This window comes from Lactuca saligna, chromosome 6, assembly GCF_052625555.1.
Source record: "Lactuca saligna cultivar CGN05327 chromosome 6, ASM5262555v1, whole genome shotgun sequence".
NCBI lineage: Eukaryota > Viridiplantae > Streptophyta > Magnoliopsida > Asterales > Asteraceae > Lactuca > Lactuca saligna.
Window position 1 is genome coordinate 32,155,138 of NC_136422.1, and position 18,803 is coordinate 32,173,940.

The 18,803-nt window shown below is 31.7% G+C and overlaps 1 protein-coding gene and 1 non-coding gene across 2 annotated transcripts; both read right to left on the reverse strand.

Moving 5' to 3' along the window:
* Positions 1-8,939: 8,939 nt before the first annotated feature.
* LOC145003547 (U6 spliceosomal RNA) lies at positions 8,940-9,042 on the reverse strand. The gene has a single exon (XR_013662004.1). It is a non-coding gene; the product is annotated as a U6 spliceosomal RNA (small nuclear RNA).
* A 6,382-nt stretch (positions 9,043-15,424) lies between these two features.
* LOC144999916 (uncharacterized) lies at positions 15,425-16,600 on the reverse strand. Its single transcript, XM_078959068.1, has one exon. The coding sequence runs from the start codon at positions 16,343-16,345 to the stop codon at positions 15,485-15,487; it is 861 nt and encodes a 286-aa protein (XP_078815194.1). The 5' UTR covers positions 16,346-16,600; the 3' UTR covers positions 15,425-15,484.
* Between the last annotated feature and the right edge of the window lie 2,203 nt (positions 16,601-18,803).

Genomic DNA, 18,803 nt, shown 5'->3' on the forward strand with positions numbered 1-18,803 from the left:
CGTTTGTTGGGTAATTTGCCTCGTGATGCTTTAGTTGTCTCGATGCGTAAGTGACGACGCGCCCTCTCTACATCAATATTGTGCCTAAACCTGTGATAGACACATCACAATACACTACGAAATCCTCAACGCCCTTTAGCATAATCAATATCGGTGCCTCGCACAACTTCTGCCTCAAAGTCTCGAAAGCTGCCTGCTGATCAGGTCCCCAGTGGAATGTCACTGACTTCTTGTTCAGTCGGGTCAGTGGAACAACATTCTTAGAGAAATCCTGAATAAATCTCCGATAATAACCCGCCAGGCCAAGAAAACTCCGAATCTCAGATAGAGACCTCGTAACCTCCCATCTCATCACTGTTGGTTTAGTGTCTAAGCCTATAACCATATTTGGTAAATACTTGACCCGGTTGTGCATGGTCCTTTTGGGTTGCCTTCACCAAAGCAACTTGACTGGAGAAATAAATAGAGAAATAGGTTATTATGATTTATTAATATGTTATAAGAATAATATATTAAAGGAGAATTCATATTTGTTTAATTAATATTGGTCAATAATTAATTAGGAATTAATTTTATGATCAAGTGTAGTTAATTAAACTAGAGGGGCTGAGTTGCAAAATAGGGCAATGGTTATCCTAGTAGTAGGATGGATGAATTCAAGGGATAGGGTATCCTTGAAATCATCCAAAGGTCCAAGAGATAAGGGTTATCAAGGCTTATCTTATGATTACTTGGTGGGCAAGCAACTAGATAAGGATAAGGACTGAAACCTTAATCCCAACCCTATATAAAGACCCCTAAGGCATAAGAAATCATCCACTTGCTTCTAAGAGATCCCAAGGCCGATTTCTACCTCTCCCCTTCTCTTTCTATAGCCACTCCAATTGCTTGTGGTGTTTGTGAGCTATTAGAGGCACTACACTTGTGGTGCTTGCTTTCAAGACTTAGGGTTTGAAGATTAAATTTGTTATTGCAATATAACAACAAGAGGTATGTGATCTAACCTTCTATGTGAATTTCAAAAATAGTAGGCTACATTAGGGTTTTATCCATGTGTTCATAATGTTGTGTATCTAATAGTGAAAACATAGATCCAAATCTAGGGTTGCATGCACACATAGGATTGTTTGTATAAAACCCATCACTGGTATCAGAGCCTTTGGTTAACTTGTTTTCAATTAGTATTATACAATTGTATGAACTTGACAAATTAGGTTTTATAGCCAATAAACCCTAGGAGGCAAGAAATTTCAAGATTAGGGTTTCCTAACCCTAATTTGCGAAAATTATGAAAAGGTTTTTGAATCCTTTCCTTTAATCCAAGATTTCGAAATCTAGGGTTTGCAAACCCTAAGATTTCGAGATTAGCCTCCTTCCCCAAGATAAGATCCTAAATTTTAGGGATTTGGATAATCCCATATATTGTAATTATCTTTTAATGGTTAAATATAGTAATTAAAGATTTTGAATTATCACATCCCCTTGTTATCGAAATTTAGAGGGATTAAAGAGATTAGGATAAGTTAATTGTTTAAATGGTAATTATCCTTATGATTTAGATAATCCCTTATGATTTGATAATTTAAATTAATAGTTTAATTTAAGATAATTATTAAATCAATAGTTTTAATATTTAAAATTTTAATTTAAATGGTATTAAAGTCGAAAATTTTAAATTGAAGATTAAAACCCTAGTATTTTGAAATGTTTAAAATACACCCTATACTATTATATTATTACAAGCCTAATAAATATATATGTATAATTAAAATGCTAGTCTTACCGTTAGTAGACCTCATTCACGAAGCCGGTCTATAAGGTGGGTATAAGGTTGCTGCCTATAAAATGGCGCTTAATGGGTTTACACTCACACCCACCGCTTGCTTGACTGGTGGAGGGTCGTTAGCCAAACGGGTAGGATAGGGCAATCCTCTCTTGATTAATAAGTATAATGAATCTATATAAAGTAACTAAAAGTTTTTACAAATTCCCAATCCTAGTTACTTTAAGCAAAAGTGAAATGGATGCAATCCCATGAAATTACACTTTTCAGCCTTGCTGAGAAGTTAGTGGAGTGTGTGTGGTTTACCGGCATACTAATTGGTTCTAAGAAAAGGTGGTAAAGGGTGATTCATTGTTTATCATAGTTTTATGGAGCGTGTGTGGTTTATCGGCACATCGAATAGGTGATCGTAACAATGAAGGCACCATGTAGATTTGCATGGTTATTCACACCCACTTTGTGATCCTCGACATCCCAGTCACAAACGAAAGGGGCATATCGAGATTTAAACATACCATTGAAAAGTTCAATAAATCTCCAAGAAAAACTAGGAATTCTCAATACATTTAAAACTTTAGCCTATGTTTTTCATGGTCAAGAATTAGTGAATCGTCATTCACTTACCTCCAAATTATTTGCGTGTTGGATTACGACATCCCTTTTCTAATATGTAAATAATGTTGTTGGATCCCAGCCTTAATTTTTCATTTTGGGTGTTTAATTAGGGATTCAATTCTAATCAAACTTTGTCCTTTCTATTTGTAGATGGCTAACGCGAACAACGCTGCTGCTAACTCATTCACGCTAATGAGTCTTTATCAAAAAGTGTCTTTTGATGGATCGGACTTTAGCGAATGGATAAGATACATTCGCACGATTGCGCACTACGAGGACAAAGAGTATGTCCTCGACGAGAATCTCGATAAGATCAATCCAGAAGTCGCTACTCCCGAGGAAATGGCTGTCTTTGAGACCCATGAACGTGATGCAACGAAAGTCCATTGCATCATGATAGCCACAATGAACCAAGAATTCCAAAAGTCCTATGAGGACATGTATCCGTATGAAATGCATCAAGACTTAATGGAGAGGTACCACCAAAGCGCGAGGCAAGAGCGCTATGAGATCATCACGAACATGATCACCGCTAAGATGGGAAGTGGATAATCTGTTACCGTGCACTTGCAAAAGATGCAAAGATATGTTGATCATCTTTGCAAGTTAAATGTTAACTTTGGTGAGGATTTGGCCATCGACATTGTTCTTCACTCCTTGCCCTCATTCATCCTAGGTTATCTACAACAATAACAGCAGGCAAGAAACAAGTGTCAGAATCAGCAAAATGATTCAATATCAAGCACATAAGCATGAAAACAAAACATACACATACATTATATCGAGTCATGCAATCACATAAATCCATGCAACACATCGTTATTTATTAACATATAATTGCATATATTAATTTGTACATTCTTTCAACGACTGTTGATTGGGTTCTTTAGTCACTTCCTGACTCATATAGTGAGTTCGTAAAAGAGTACTATATGATGAGCCACGACGTAACCCTCATCGATCTCACCTATATGCTTATTGTTGCTGAATCAGCAATGATTTGGCGCACTGGAAAAAGAAAAGTTGATTGGTGGATCTGCCTTCCAGACCTCTATAGATATAGGCAATGGCAACGAAAGGCATGCCATGATCGAAAAGTTTGATCATAAGAGAAAGGCAAAGTCAGAAGTAGTTCCATGTGCTGTTCCAAAAGAGTTAATTTGCTTTTATTGCCAAGAGAAGAGGCATTGGAGACGAAGCTACCCTATTTACCTAAGAGATCTAAGAGATGGGAGAGTCAAAACGTATGGCTCTACTTTAGATAAATTCCATTAACTAACTCTTTTAAGTTCCTATTCTAGATTCTTAATACATGATGTGATAAGATTGCATTTCGATGTTTTGTAGGATCAAAGAAAAGAAAGGAAGCTTAAGGGAAGAAGTGAGTGGAATCTAATCGTGAAGAAATGGATTTCGATCGTATTACTTGAAGATTAGAATCTTGAGCTACTACTTGGAGTTAGAATAAGATTGCTAAGAAATATGTATTAACATAGTTTTTCAATTAAATTGCATTGTAAGGACAAATTTTTTCCGCAATATAATAAAATTTGATTTTATATTATTTATTTATCCTTGCAATGGCATGTATGAAAAATTGATGTTTGTAATTTTGTATTATTAGCAATAATATATTTGATTCTTAATTATGTTATTTGTGGGAATGTAGATAATTTACCAACTAGGGAGAGTTTCTCATCGCCCAAGTTTCAATTGGACAGAAACTTGGAATCATGCAACTTGGTGGCATGATGAATGAGAAATTTCATATTTGGAAATTAGACTAATTCGTTGACAAAGTGTCAAGTGAAGGACTAGGAGATTGAGTACACAAGGTTGTGTGTTGGTCAAGTCCACCACAAGAGTAACAAAGATATTCGTTATGATTTACTAAGGTTAAGTAAATATGATTATACTTATGAGATTAAGTGTAATTCTCAGTTGATTGAAAGAGTTTCAATCAATAGCAAAACGAATAAAGAAGAATCATGAAAGTAGGCGGAAAGATAAAAGTTTCTCCATTCTAAGAAGAAGGGAGAGTACCTTTTATTATGTTTTATGATAGGTCTTAATGATTAAGAACCATATCTCAATTGATACTCTAAGTGAGTCTTAGTGCAATTGTATGTCTGAGAAGAGGAATCAAAAATTAAAGAAATGGTTAAATCAAGAAGTCAATCATACTTCGTTCCAAAACCAAGTCTTAGAGTTAAGAGTGTGACATTGAGTGACAAGTCTTAAGAAGGTTTATAACATTCATCAAATGTGGAAAGTTGTGATGTCTTGGATAAGACAAAGACCAACTAGGACCAATTTTGTGAAGTGTTTTGTCTTGATGAAAGCTACACTAACTCTTGAATATTTGTTTTTCAAGAAATGTTTATTGACAAGAGAATCTTATATGTCAAGGAGTCAGTGGGAGTCTTAATGGTCTTGAAAGGTTTCAAGAACTAATCAATAATAAACCTTATCAATCATCACTAGCACACGACTTGAGGTTTACAACCTACCGTGTTGACACTATCTTGTTTCTGTGTCGTTCCAATTGAGTTAATTATGCATATGAGTTCTATGAGTTCTCATTTGAACGCATAAAAGGCAAGCACCTTGATCAATGAAAAGTACATTGATAAGAAAGGATGAGATGCTTAACTACTTGGAAGACATGGTGGGTACTCGTGTTACCATAAGGCAAGAAATCAAGATTAAGAAAGTTCGGTCCATATGAGTTTGGTTTTGTTGCAAACTTTGGTTTTGGGAAAATTCACATGGATAGGAACACATAAACCATTAAAATATAAGTGTCATAAGATTCCCTCCTTCATGAAAATGACTGTGAGGAAATGCTTTCACTAAGAGAGATTTTAAGAAGATAGTGATTGTGAAATTGTATTCTCGAATTCGATTATGGTTACGGTATCCCTTTCCATAATTCAAACTGTGAGATTTGGCAATTAGTCTGAATTGTTTAGACACACATCTGAGCTATCTAAGGCAAAGGTGTATAAGTTTAAGAAGCTTAGATAAAGGATTGTCATGTCAAAGCTAGTGGGAGCATAAGTGTTATGCTTATTTGATAATAATCATCATAATAGTATGAGCATAAATGTTGTGCTTGTATGATTACTAAAACAAGTATTGCAAGTTAGCGATATTAATTATAGAAAACAAGAGTTATACTTTGCAAAATCGTAAGGGTTGAATAGTTGTTTTGCTATAATTAAGGGAGAGAATGTTATGCTTCATTTCAAATCTAAAGGCTTAGGTTGTGGAATGTTAATAAATATAGTCAAGGATACATAGTGTATTCTCAAAATTTCGATTATGATTATGGCATCCCTCTTCATAGTTCGAATTGTGAGAACGTGACACATAAAATATTATGGAAAAAGATTGATAAAGTATCAGATCTTTATGTAAGACATTATGCATCGTGTCCCATACGCTTCGAGTAAAGGATCAATTGCAAGTACTATAATATTTGACCATTCTAAAATTTTCCAAATGTCTAGCACATTAAGAGGGAAAAAGGACAAGAATCAGTTTTGACTAAGATAATTAAACAACTATCAAAGGACAATCCAAAGCTCGCTGATGATTGGTCGCTTGTGAGTAGTTGGAAGTATGGTATTGGATGGACCATATCGACATTATTATGAATAAATAAGATTCTATTAAGAATGAATTGTCATATGGAAAATATGGAAATGTTTCCATATTGGGAGTTGGAAATTGAGAATTTATATCTAGATTAGAAACTATTATGCAAGAAGGATGTTCAAAGGAATGTACTTTGAGTGAGAGACGTCATATCTATAGAATTATTTCTGATAGAGATTAGCCAAGTCTTGATGATTTTGAGCTATGACTTTACGAAAGAATCATTGATAAAATGTTATAATCTAGCATAAGTAACAAGAATTTGATATTCTTATACTTATGATAAGGATTGGGAGTTGTGAAATGAGTATGATTGGAAATGTGTTCATTTTATCTATTTCACAAAGTAAGGACTGTAAATAAACATTGTGTGCATGCTAAGAGCATGGGACAATTGTTGTTATAATTCAAGTAAGAAGTTGATTACCCGAAACAACAAATAATGAGTAATCAATATGGTGATTAAATAAAATGTTTTATTTATACCCATAGTTTGGGGCCATATGGGATTAGTATTATTGTTTTTCACTTTGCATGTTTTGACTTCCTGAATAATTAAATTGATTCAGAACAATCAAATTATTCGAACGCACCACAGTCGTTTATATGTTGGAAGTAGGTATGAATGAAGACTGTCGTGAATTCGTGTGTGGATTGTTTGAAGTGTATTAGACATAAGAAAATGTTTGCTGCAACGTTCATGAGTACTTATGAATATGATTTGAGCATTGGATTAAACCCACACTCACTTGGATCACTTCATGGATTTTATCATGAGTGATTGGTGAGACGATAATATCTTATATTCTTGAAACCGAGATGTGTGAGTTGTATCTTGCGAGTCGGTTACACATTGATAATATGTAAATGTACCAGTAACTTGGTGTCATAAAACATATTGTTGTGTGTGATTCGGTGAGTGAGTACAAGCAAGCATTGAATCAAAGTTTATCCATTCCTTTTATCCAAAGTAGGATGAAAGCGATATCTTTGGGCCCCTCGATGATTTAGTGATGACACCTAAGCGCTTGGCCAAGCTGGGACTAATTTGATGTGTTCAAATTGTAGTATGTTGTTAGTCGTCATAAATCGGATATCGGGAAACAGTATAGAGAGAATGATTGAAATCCATGTCTCACATTTATACGATATCTAGAATGGAGGAATATATGATCCCTTATCTAAAGGACTCGTATCTGATAAGATCAGAGTTGAAATCCAATCAGACTGAAGGCTCTGTATGCATGACGTTTATTGTTATTATGCTGGTTATGTATTGAGTTGGTATTTTGGGGGAAACACACTAAGTTTTGGGCTTACAATTTTGGGTTATGTTTCAAGTAACTCAGATGATCACGGGAAGACAAATGCTTGATCGTGCACCTCCTCATGTTTTGTTTGTGATTTTGGGAAACTCTGATAATTGACATGTTTTGGAAAACAATTTTTGTAAACCAGTGATGATTTGGGATTGTTTTAACAGTTTGAAATTTTTGTAAAATTTTTGGATGTTACAAAGTTTCAAAGAAACAAACCATTTTCCAAAACTCATTTTAAAATCCATTTTATAAAAGGGTAAATATACATACAATAATCACATAGTATAATCATATTATATCTAAATAAGTAAAATTTAAGCAAACAAAATATAATAAGGAAATGTACTATTTGATAATGGATTCGCCTTAAATTTTTTAAACGCACCCCTTCATTTACAATGTTTTTAGGATGTTTAGTTGTACCTAAGGATGAGCACAGCTTGACAACTTGTTGACTAATTACATTTAACCATCATAAACAAAGTTATCGACCGTAAGCATCTCATTTAACCCTTGTATACAGTCCTTAGGATCATGGAAAAGGAATGGAAGCAATTGAAGTTGACTTGGACATTAAAAAAGTCCAGTTTTGCTTGGTAAAGGTTTAGTGGATTAAGTGGATTTTCTTAAGGGATAATGACTTAGGAGGGTAATAAGGTTTCCAACTTGTCTGTATTAGGTCACTAAGGTTTTTTTTGTGCGTATTAGACCAATATGGTTGTTATTACCGTTTAGAAATAGTCCTTTTACTAGTTTTAATGGGTAAAAAGGACTATTTCTAAACGGTAATAACAACCATATTGGTCTAATACGCACAAAAAAACCTTAGTGACCTAATACGGACAAACTGGAAACCTTATTACCCTCCTAAGTCATTAACCCTAATTATTTAGAAAACATGCTTACTAATCAATGTGAATGATTTGTTTGACTGAAAATATTTGTTTCCATTTAAACTTATCTCACAACCCTTCCAGAACTTCTAAGTCCAGAAACTCATATGATTGATGATCTTCATTACATAAATATGCAACATTTTATCAATAACTTCTTTTTTGTCATTTAAATGTTTACATGAACACATCCATGTGTACAAAAACAAAATCTCACTTTTATACCTCCCATCAATGTCTACATTTGATAACGAATGGAAATGTAAAACCAACGGGGACTTGTATAGGATGTCTATTATCAATTATTTTATAAAAAGCAAAACCACAACATGAACTAAGAAACTAAAGTTGCAAAATGAATAAAAAAATCAGCACATAAACAAATACATACATACTATATACAACACATAAACGGAAGTTTATAAAGCATGAAACGTAATGATAGGAAAAGTAAAAAACTTAAAGGAGACTTTATAGAAAGAAAGATCACCCTTACTTGCCACAAATTGTTGAAGACATCAACAAGAAGATCAATCTGACCATAGAATCCACATGTCGTCTGATCATGACTTCAGTAGATGAACTACTGAAACATAAGAATTGCAATTGAACTCTGTTAGCATTTGAAAAGGGAATTAGGGTTCCAAAGAAGACGACGAAGAGTTAAAAAATATTTTGGACCATTTCTCGATTTGTGTGTATCATCCTTGCGCAGGGGCCATGCTAATCTTCTCTATATCGTTCCAATTTTATCGGATGTCCCCAAAGGGACGACTGTAGATGAAGAGCTTCGCCATATAGAGGAGTAGCATGTTATATGGGACGATGCGAGTTCTAAACGAAGTAGTTTACTGTTGATGGTCATATATTCTCAATGTCTTTAAAATTAGGGTTAATGACTTAGGAGGGTAATAAGGTTTCCAGTTTGTCCGTATTAGGTCACTAAGGTTTTTTTGTGCGTATTAGACCAATATGGTTGTTATTACCGTTTAGAAATAGTCCTTTTTAACCGTTAAAACCGGTAAAATGACTATTTCTAAACGGTAATAACAACCATATTGGTCTAATACGCACAAAAAAAAACCTTAGTGACCTAATACGGACAAACTGAAAACCTTATTACCCTCCTAAGTCATTATACCTTTTCCTAATAATGAAGTCTATAATAGTTTATTATGGTTTAAGTTCAAATGAGAACTTAAATATGGGTAAAAACCTAAGAACTTTTTTCTTGATAAAAAATTTCAAATAAAACACCACAAATGTGCATATACACAAGCATTTAGAGTATCCGTGAAAAAAATATAATGTGCATATGTTCATATTTTTCGTCAAATTATATGTATAGATGAACATGGAAAATGTTTGTATATACATAATCCAAAAAACGTTTTTTTTATTTTTTTTTCAAACGAATTTTTAACAAAGAACCTAGCTTCTCACAATTTTTATGTTTCATTCTTTCTCGACTCTTATTATCGTAGGACGTACTGCATAATTAACTAGGAGCATACTAAGTTGGAAAAACATATAAGACATTCAAAACTAAAGGAACATAGTATCCTCGAAAAAAATATAAGACTATACCGTGCACCTCTTACCGCATACCGCGGTATGCAGTAAACAACGCATCGAGGGGCAAAACAGATATGCGGTAAAGGTGATGTGTGGTATGGATTTGTCGCACAGGAAAAAAAATACATTCCTTCACATGTTGTACTTCATGCATAAATATGTATTATGGTGGATGTGGTAATGTATGGTATGACACCCATCAGTTTTATAAGATAATGATAAAAAATGACATGATACTTAAAAAAATATGATGAATATGATACTACACCCTAAAAATTAAACTTTGTTATACGGACAAAATATGTTTACCAACACTAAAATCCAAGTGTACTGTCAAAGGTACATAAACAAATAAGAGGCGAAATGTAGCCGTTATTCAAGTTGCAAAACAGGATCCCTTCACACCAGGTCAAAGTCTACATGAAAACAATTTTTATTTCATGTTGATTTTGTTTAATAATAGAATGAACCAGTGAGAATTGTTTTGGCTAAAATAGTGTTTTCATGCTATAATTATTTGCATAATAAGAAAACTACAATAATGAGGAAAAAATTAATATAATTTTTTGAACAAAGCAAATTAAAAGGTTGTAGAGACTTTCATTTTAACCACGGTTCAAACTTTAACCTATTTCAATTAATTATTCTGTGGCTAAACCACAAATTTTAAGATTTATAGAATGTAAACACTGATTGATCTTTTGTTGATTGACAAGTTGGGGTTAGCTGACTTGCTAACAATGAGGTCTTTAATCTAACAACTAACTAGGAGGTAATGGGTTCAATCCCAGACACAGAAGATATTTATATTATTTGTCGTTTCAAAAAAAGAAAAAGAATGGATTGAACATTTTAGTTCAAATATATTTTTTTTAAAGAGCCAAAGCTCATCAAATCATTTAATTTTTTTAGTCCAATCAATTCTCAAATATCTTGGTTATGGCTGATGACGTGTGTACACACACATATATATATATATATATATATATATATATATATATATATATATATATATATATATATATATATATATATATATATATATATATATATATACTAGGTTATAACCGGTGGAAACCGCAGTTGGTTTGTTTAAAATTATTATATAAATAAAAATATTGAATGTCAAAAAAAAAAAAATCCAACGTATTTTCGATTGTAAGTCATCATGAATTAATGTGATAAATAAAATAAACATAATACTTTAATTTATATCCTTAGGAAGTATTCGTCTTCAGGTTCCAGAGCTCACACAAACAAATCGAGTGTGTTTTTCACATAAAATAAACGTATTTTCTTTATGATGTAGAATTTTGTCGAGTGTGTTTTTCACATAAGTACAATACCCATAAAGAACATGTTTAAGGAGATTAGACTTACCCACATGTATTTAACAAACTATTTATAAACAATAAGAAGTATAACAAATTAATCTCTTTTTAAAAATCAAGCATACGTTTCATCATAATGTAGTTGATTAATCAATGAGAAACCACACAAACAAATAATACAAATGAACATATGATTAGTGTAACCCTAAAATTCCATCAACTTATTTTCTTTAGCTTGACATCATGTCATGATTTAATCCACCAAACAATGGTACTCTCCAAAACCTATAAAACAAACATATCAAAAATTCAAAATTGATCCCTATCACTTTTTGTTGCAATCTAACAATTCAAAGTATTAGTTTTTTTTTTTTTTTTTTTTTTTTTTTAGGTGTGACTATTTTTCCCTTGAAGTATATGACCAAATTTGGGTAAAAAGAAACTTACATAGTGGTCAACAATGAGAATTAGGAATTGCAAACACCTAAGCTACATTGACTTTGATATTAGGCATTCTAAAAAAACACAATAAATGAAAAATAACTAAGAATGACAAAAAAAAAAATTGTATTTAAAGAAATGAATTGACTTACTTGTCTTTAAAGGTCCTATAAAGAATATGGAGCAAATTAGAAGAAGTGATTTTTAAACCCATAATAAGGGCAAATTTGGAAATTGCATGAGTAACAGTCACATGGTACAAATAATGTGGGTTGTTAACCATATCAAACACGTGCGAGAACATTTTTAGCAGCACCATCTTAAATAGAGTAAAATTGTTTTAAAAAAATGAAAAGAAAAAATGGTAAGGGAAATAATATATTCCATCAATTCATGATTCATGAATGAATATAAACAAATGCTTTTCAAATATCTCTATTCTTAATAAAATATATAAAATAGTTACTGTTCCTAAACATGGGCTATGTGAGGTAAGAGAGGATCCAACATTTTGAGAAAAATCCAATGATAATTCCTACATTATATCAAGGAAATGAACTAAGAGTCAATGATTGAATGTTAAAAAAAGGAAATAATGAAATTAGTATTCATGTCTAACAACTTACACCTTAGGAACTATCTTTAGTGAAGTTTTCGATTAGGTTGCACAAATTAAAATAAAGTTGGAACAAAAAAGGAAAATAAAGCAAACATTGATTAATTATAAAACCAAATTACTATTAAAAGTTCACTGAGAAAAACTGAAATTGATAATGACAGGAAGATTATATGCAACATAGTCATGTTGCTCTAGCAACTTCCCAAGAGCAGCACAAACATACAAAATCTTAAGATGCAAAACTTACATGGTTCCCTTATTCAAAATTCAACTCAAATAACATCATTAGTAACTGGACCTATCAGCCAATATCAATATAAATAGTTGAAAGCTAATAACTAAACTATTAAAATCAGCCCATTCGTAAATAGCTTTGTAAAATAGAATCTTCCTTCCCACTAATAGAATATTGAGTTTGAAAGATTATGAAAAATAAGTCTGTAAAGTTTTTATTAGTAGTTTAGACATGGGTAGTTGAAGAACTTGAAAGATTTGCCACTATTTTTTAAGAGTTTCTTATTATTTAATATGGAGTATAGATGCAGCTTTAGGCCTTTGTTTTGAAAATTCTACCTAGTTTTTTGGGATGAAAATTAGGAACCTCATACAACCTAGGTCCAAGAACATACTTATTAAGTAAATATAATGAAACATCACTCAAGAATAACGTTAAAAGGCAAAAAAAAATCAGCCACAACTGAGAAAAGAGAAGAGATACAAAAACTTCACACAAACAGTTTGTATGCATTTGAAATAGTTTACCTTTTTACGTCAAAGAACATCCAAATGTAAAATCCACGCAACAATTCGTTGATCATAAAGCCACAACGACTCATCAACATCCAATACTTCAAATTTTAAGATGAATTAGTAGATATTCACTTAAGAACCATAAGGAAGATTTGATCATTCAATACGATCAAACCTATAATGAAGAAACCAATTCTAGTAAATAGAAAAAGAAAGTGAATCACAAGACCAATCCAAAAACAATGCGTTTAGTAACCATTCGCTTGTTTTTAAGAAAAAATCAAATGATGAGACAGGAACAAAAACATTACTTTCTTGACTATAAATTATTCATACAAAAAAGACAGGAAAATATATATGTAAATTAATGATAACTAAATAAACGATATAAATGAGTTGCAATCGAAATGAAGTACAAACCTTTTATTATTATCATCGATTGTTTTTAGTTTTTCCTGTTCCATGGAAGTCATCAGAGCTCATAGAGAATGTCGTCAAAGATTGTTTGAAATATAATACTTTGTGGAAGTAAAACCGATTATAGGAAATGATATATGCATATGCATTTATTTTGAACCTGATTTTCAAGGATTTAAGGTATATTTGAATCGGAAGATTAGAAGATAATTGACCAGCATCAACTTCGGCTCCTGATTTCAAGGGATACAAGATCTTCAATCTTCAATATCTTCAATCTTCAAATTCTTAAATATAGAATATGGAATTTTCAATTTTAAAATTGTTTTGGATATGGATTGACGAATTGAAGGAATGTGTATATAGGCGGGAAAGTTTTTTGTTTATTGCTTCTTGTATTGCCATGTGGCAGATTTGTAGTCTAAGAGTTGGACAAGTGGATTCTAGGAGATGTTTTTATTATGATTATATATATATATATATATATATATATATATATATATATATATATATATATATATATATATATACTATATGTGTGTCCACACAAGTCAGCAGACGATAAATAGCTCTTTTGACGAATTGGTATTTTACTGAAAATAATTATTAGATTTTATTATAAATTATTATGTAATAAAAAATTACCACTTTTAATTAAAAAAAATATATGTTTAGAATTCATATTTATATTGTCTGTTTTTATATTTGATGTAAATTAAATATTATTGGTGTCTAGTTTAAGAAATAAATAAAATTATATAGATGAATTTAATATTTTAAAATTATCATTTTGCTCTAAATTAAATTTTTAATAATCTTCCTTAATTAAGACTTCAAAATTTTGGCAAGTATTAATTATTTTGTATCTAAGAAAATATTCTAATATTTTATTGTTCGTAAAAATAAATATGTATAATATTCTAAAATTATATGTTTTAACATATTTCAATGTAAAATATGTTAGCAATATTTTTTTAGAATACTAAAATATTATATATATATATATATATTAAAATTTTAATTTCGAGCAAAATGATAATTATAAAATATTAAATTTATCTATATAAATTTATTTATATTTCTTAAACTAGACACCAATAATAACTAATTTACATCAAATATAAAAACAATCAATATAAATATAAATTCTACACATATTTTAATTAAAAGTGATAATTTTTATTACATGATAATTAATAATAAATTTCAATAACTATTACTATAAAATAATTTTTTATTTACTAATAAATATTATTATCATTAAAAGTGATGATGGGCTTATAAGTCGATTAGTTGGGCTCGTGACAGGTCAGTGCATGGTAAGAGAATGGGCATCGTGGATTCGTGGTCCTCTCTAATAACAATATTTTCTATGGAATTTATTTATTTTTTTGGAAATTAAATAACCAAAAATAAGTTCAAAGATTCCATCGTATATTTCTAGCCATAATTTACCAATATCATATTTCTAATTTATATTCAATTTTCATGATCCCACACGTGTTCCAGTTGACGTCAACTTTTCCATTGTATTCAGGTAAAAGAATAACTTCTTATTTAAATACATTATAGAAAGAAAACAAGAAACTATATATAAATAATAAAAATATACGATTTTAACTAATAATTTCCTTATAATTTATACAAATCCCAATATTTATGGCTCCTAACTGGTTTCTTTTCGATATTATAGAAGTCCATACAAAAAAAAATGGTAAGTAATGCTGTAAAGGTTCCATTATATACAAGTTTCATGTATTTGGTAAGAAATTAATCCATAACGTATTTTGTTGTTATTGAGTATACTATATACTTCGTAATAAATTTGAACAATTGTTATGTATTATTTAACTAAATAAAATTGTCATGATAATGAATACATTGATTACAATTCTTGGATTCGTAAACCTTTTTAAAAAATTTATATTTTATATGATTAATTAATCCAACTAGATAGGAAAAAAAAAAAAAAAAAAAAAGATTAAAAAATATATATATTTAGAAATAAGACAAACTAAAAATAAAAATGAAAACAAAAGATTGACCGATTAATCACAATTAAAAGTTTACACAAGTCAAACTCATACAAGAATCCGATCCCATGTTCTTGCTGGTTCTGATTTACACCTGCTCAGAATCAATGGCGCAGCTTTGATTGCTTTCAATTCTTCAACCTCATTGCTTTTATTACATGTACTTTCTTCATTCATTTCTCCATTTTCATTCCCAATAACTTCTTCTTCTTCTTCTTCGATCCTCAAATTTTTAATTTTTTCTTTAACTTCTTCCTCCCCTGTTTCTCCGCCTGTTGATTCCCATAACTTACCTGCTAATGAAGAAGATCTGTAGGGAGCAGATCTGCATCTTGTCAACAGAAATGCATTTCGGGGTGGTGATCGTGAAATCAATCCCTGATTTTCAGCTTCTACAGTCAAATCTTCAACTTCTTTTTCTTCTTCGTCGTCATCGCCATTGTCGCCGGAGACGTTTCGGGGAGCAGATGTCGGAGAAGCATCAATCACCGGTGAATCATGTAAATCCCTGGACGTTTTGCAATACCCACATCGGAAACACGAGACCCATTTGCTCCAAAGGCTTCTACACGATTTTGGTCTGAGTTTTCTTAGGAAACGGCAAAGGCGGTTACTTGGGTGGTGGCGGCGGAGGGAGGTGGTGGTGGGGGTGGTGGCGATGGTGGTTTTCTTGTTTTTCTTGGAGCGTCTGACACGGACTTGGCCGATGCACGTGACTTTAGGGGAAGATGGTTCTTGTGTGGTCTCGATAACTGTGTTTTTCTTCCATCTGAACATCGGGCTCGCACGTGATCTTCTTCCTCTGTTACTGCTCTTGCTTCCCACGTTGCTTCTTAAGAACCTCATCAATGGCGGAGGGAACTTCTCTGTTCTTCCAGGGCTTGATATGGGTTTCGTTGGTTTCTTCATCTTCTCTGTTCTTCAAATGAATCACATTCACAACTCCAAAAATCCCGCACTGTTTTTCACATAACGAAGATCAAAACCCAAACAGAAACACACACAAACGGTGGGATTCAAACAAGAACACACAGAGAAAGACTGTGTGTGCTTGTTGAATTTCGTACTGAAGCTCTGTTTCGATTTCTCTCTCTAGCTTCATCAATGGAGTTTTTGAAGGTTTAGAGAGAGGGGAAGAGACTAGAGAGAGTATAATGCTTGGATGGTGGTTAATATAGGCTAGTGTTTTTACAAGAAATGTAAACCTAAAATAATAATAATCGACGTACAACTTTTGATGCTTGTAGTACAATTGGATACAGCAATGTTGCGTCAGTAACATGGGTTTACCTTAACATATGCCGTTTTCACCATATGACATCCTCAAAATTGGTGACAATATGAAAACCCTTATCAACATTTGGATTCAACATATCAATGCTTATTTACTTTATTAAAGATTATCGATAACAATTTTAAAATAATAAAAATATAAAGGAAAGATGATAATAAGCTAATGTCTGAGATCTTTCGTCCATAAAGTGTCGAAGAGATGTGATTTAATGTTAAAAGTTACGAGATAAAAACTTTAGTTAATGTCTAAGATTCTATACATACAATGTCAAATAAATTTAGTCTTCTCAGATATTGAAAAATACTCGAGGCAAAAGGGACTTAAATGTTAAAATAACAATAACGATTTACTTACAAAATTGTTTTAGTATACTGGTAAAATAAACAAATCATTAGACTTTGCGACAATAATTTTTTTAAAACATACTAAATCTTGTGAAATAACATTGAGATTGGATGTAAATAGAGGGGTTTGATCCTCACAATAGAATAATTTCATTTTAGTATTCATTAGTTTATGTTCCTGGTTTGAAAAAGAAAAAGATCATTTCAAGAAACCTAAAGGATTGTTGGATCTTGTATACACTGATGTGTCGATCCTTCAGATCCGTCACAAGGGACGGAAAAAACTACTATGTCATATTTAAAGTTAGTTTCAGTAGATGTGATTTTGTTTATATGATTAAACATAAGTTTGATACTTTGAAAAGTTTTAAGTATTAGAACAAAGTAGGGAATCAATTAGCTATGAAGATAAAAGGGTTTTCGATCCGAAAGGAAAGGAGAATGACTTAGTATTTAGTTCATTGATCATCATAGAGATTGTGGAATAGTTTCCTAATTACCTTCTTTAAGGACACCATAATGTAATGGTGTTGTTAAAAAGGAGAATCAAATGTTATATGGTTCGATCTATGATGAGTCGTGTTTTGCTACCAATTATATTTTTGGGGAATATACACTTGAAATAGTACAACATGTTTTGAACCTTGTAACCGACTAAGTGGGTTTGCAAACACCTCATGAAACGTAGACTTGGAAAGTTCCCTCACATTTATTTTTGGCGTTGTTAAGCCTTTCGTTAGACGAGGAACCAATGACCAACTTAAATTGAGATCTAAGAAGTGTTACATTGTTGGGTATTCATTGAAAACTTTTGATATTTTTTTAAAGGCCCATGTGCATCATGCTTATATCTCAAAATGAGTGTTCCTTGAGAGAAAGAAAATATATATCAAGAAGTCAGTGCGAGTCATATTGACTTTGAAGAAATTCGAGATATGACCGACATTGAACCTATAGTTGGAACTAGCTCTCAACTTGAGGTTAAAATACCAATTAAGTCAAATGACATTGCCTTACCTCTTCGAAGATCCAGTAGAGTTAGTGTATCACCTGAGTTTTGTGGATTTCATCTAACTGCGAAAGGTGACACATTGATTAGTGATAAAACATTGATCAATTTGGATAATCCTAATAGCTACTAAGAAGCAATGGTGGGCCCTGAGGCTACCAATGGGAAGGGTATAAGGATAGCGAAATTTAATCCACGAAATTAGATCTTAAATATGAAGACAATGGGGAAAAATTAGATCTTAAATATAAAGACTAACATGGATAGGAATGTACATAAATTCAAAGCTACTATGGTGGAAAAGGGTTTCACTCAGACTCAAGAAATTGATTATGATGATACATTCTTACCAGTAGTTGAGAAAATGTCTATTTTGTTATTTGTTACCATTGTTGTCTTCTTTTATAATAAAATATAGTAAAATGGATGTTTAAATGATTTTCCTTAACATGAAACTTTTGAAGGATGTATGACACGTTCTGAATGTATTTAAACATACAAAGTTTTTAAAAAATGTGTGTGAGCTTAAAGCATCGCGTAGCAAGGAATATGTGCTTCTGTAAGAAGAGTCAAAAAGTATTGTCTTTCTAAAAGTCCAGATAAATCTTGAGCATATGTTAAAGCTAGTGGGAGTGTCGTTGTCTTCCTGTTATTGCATGTTGATGACAATACTACTCATTAGAAAAAATTTCCCTAAGTTGCAAAGTGTAAAAGTTCGAG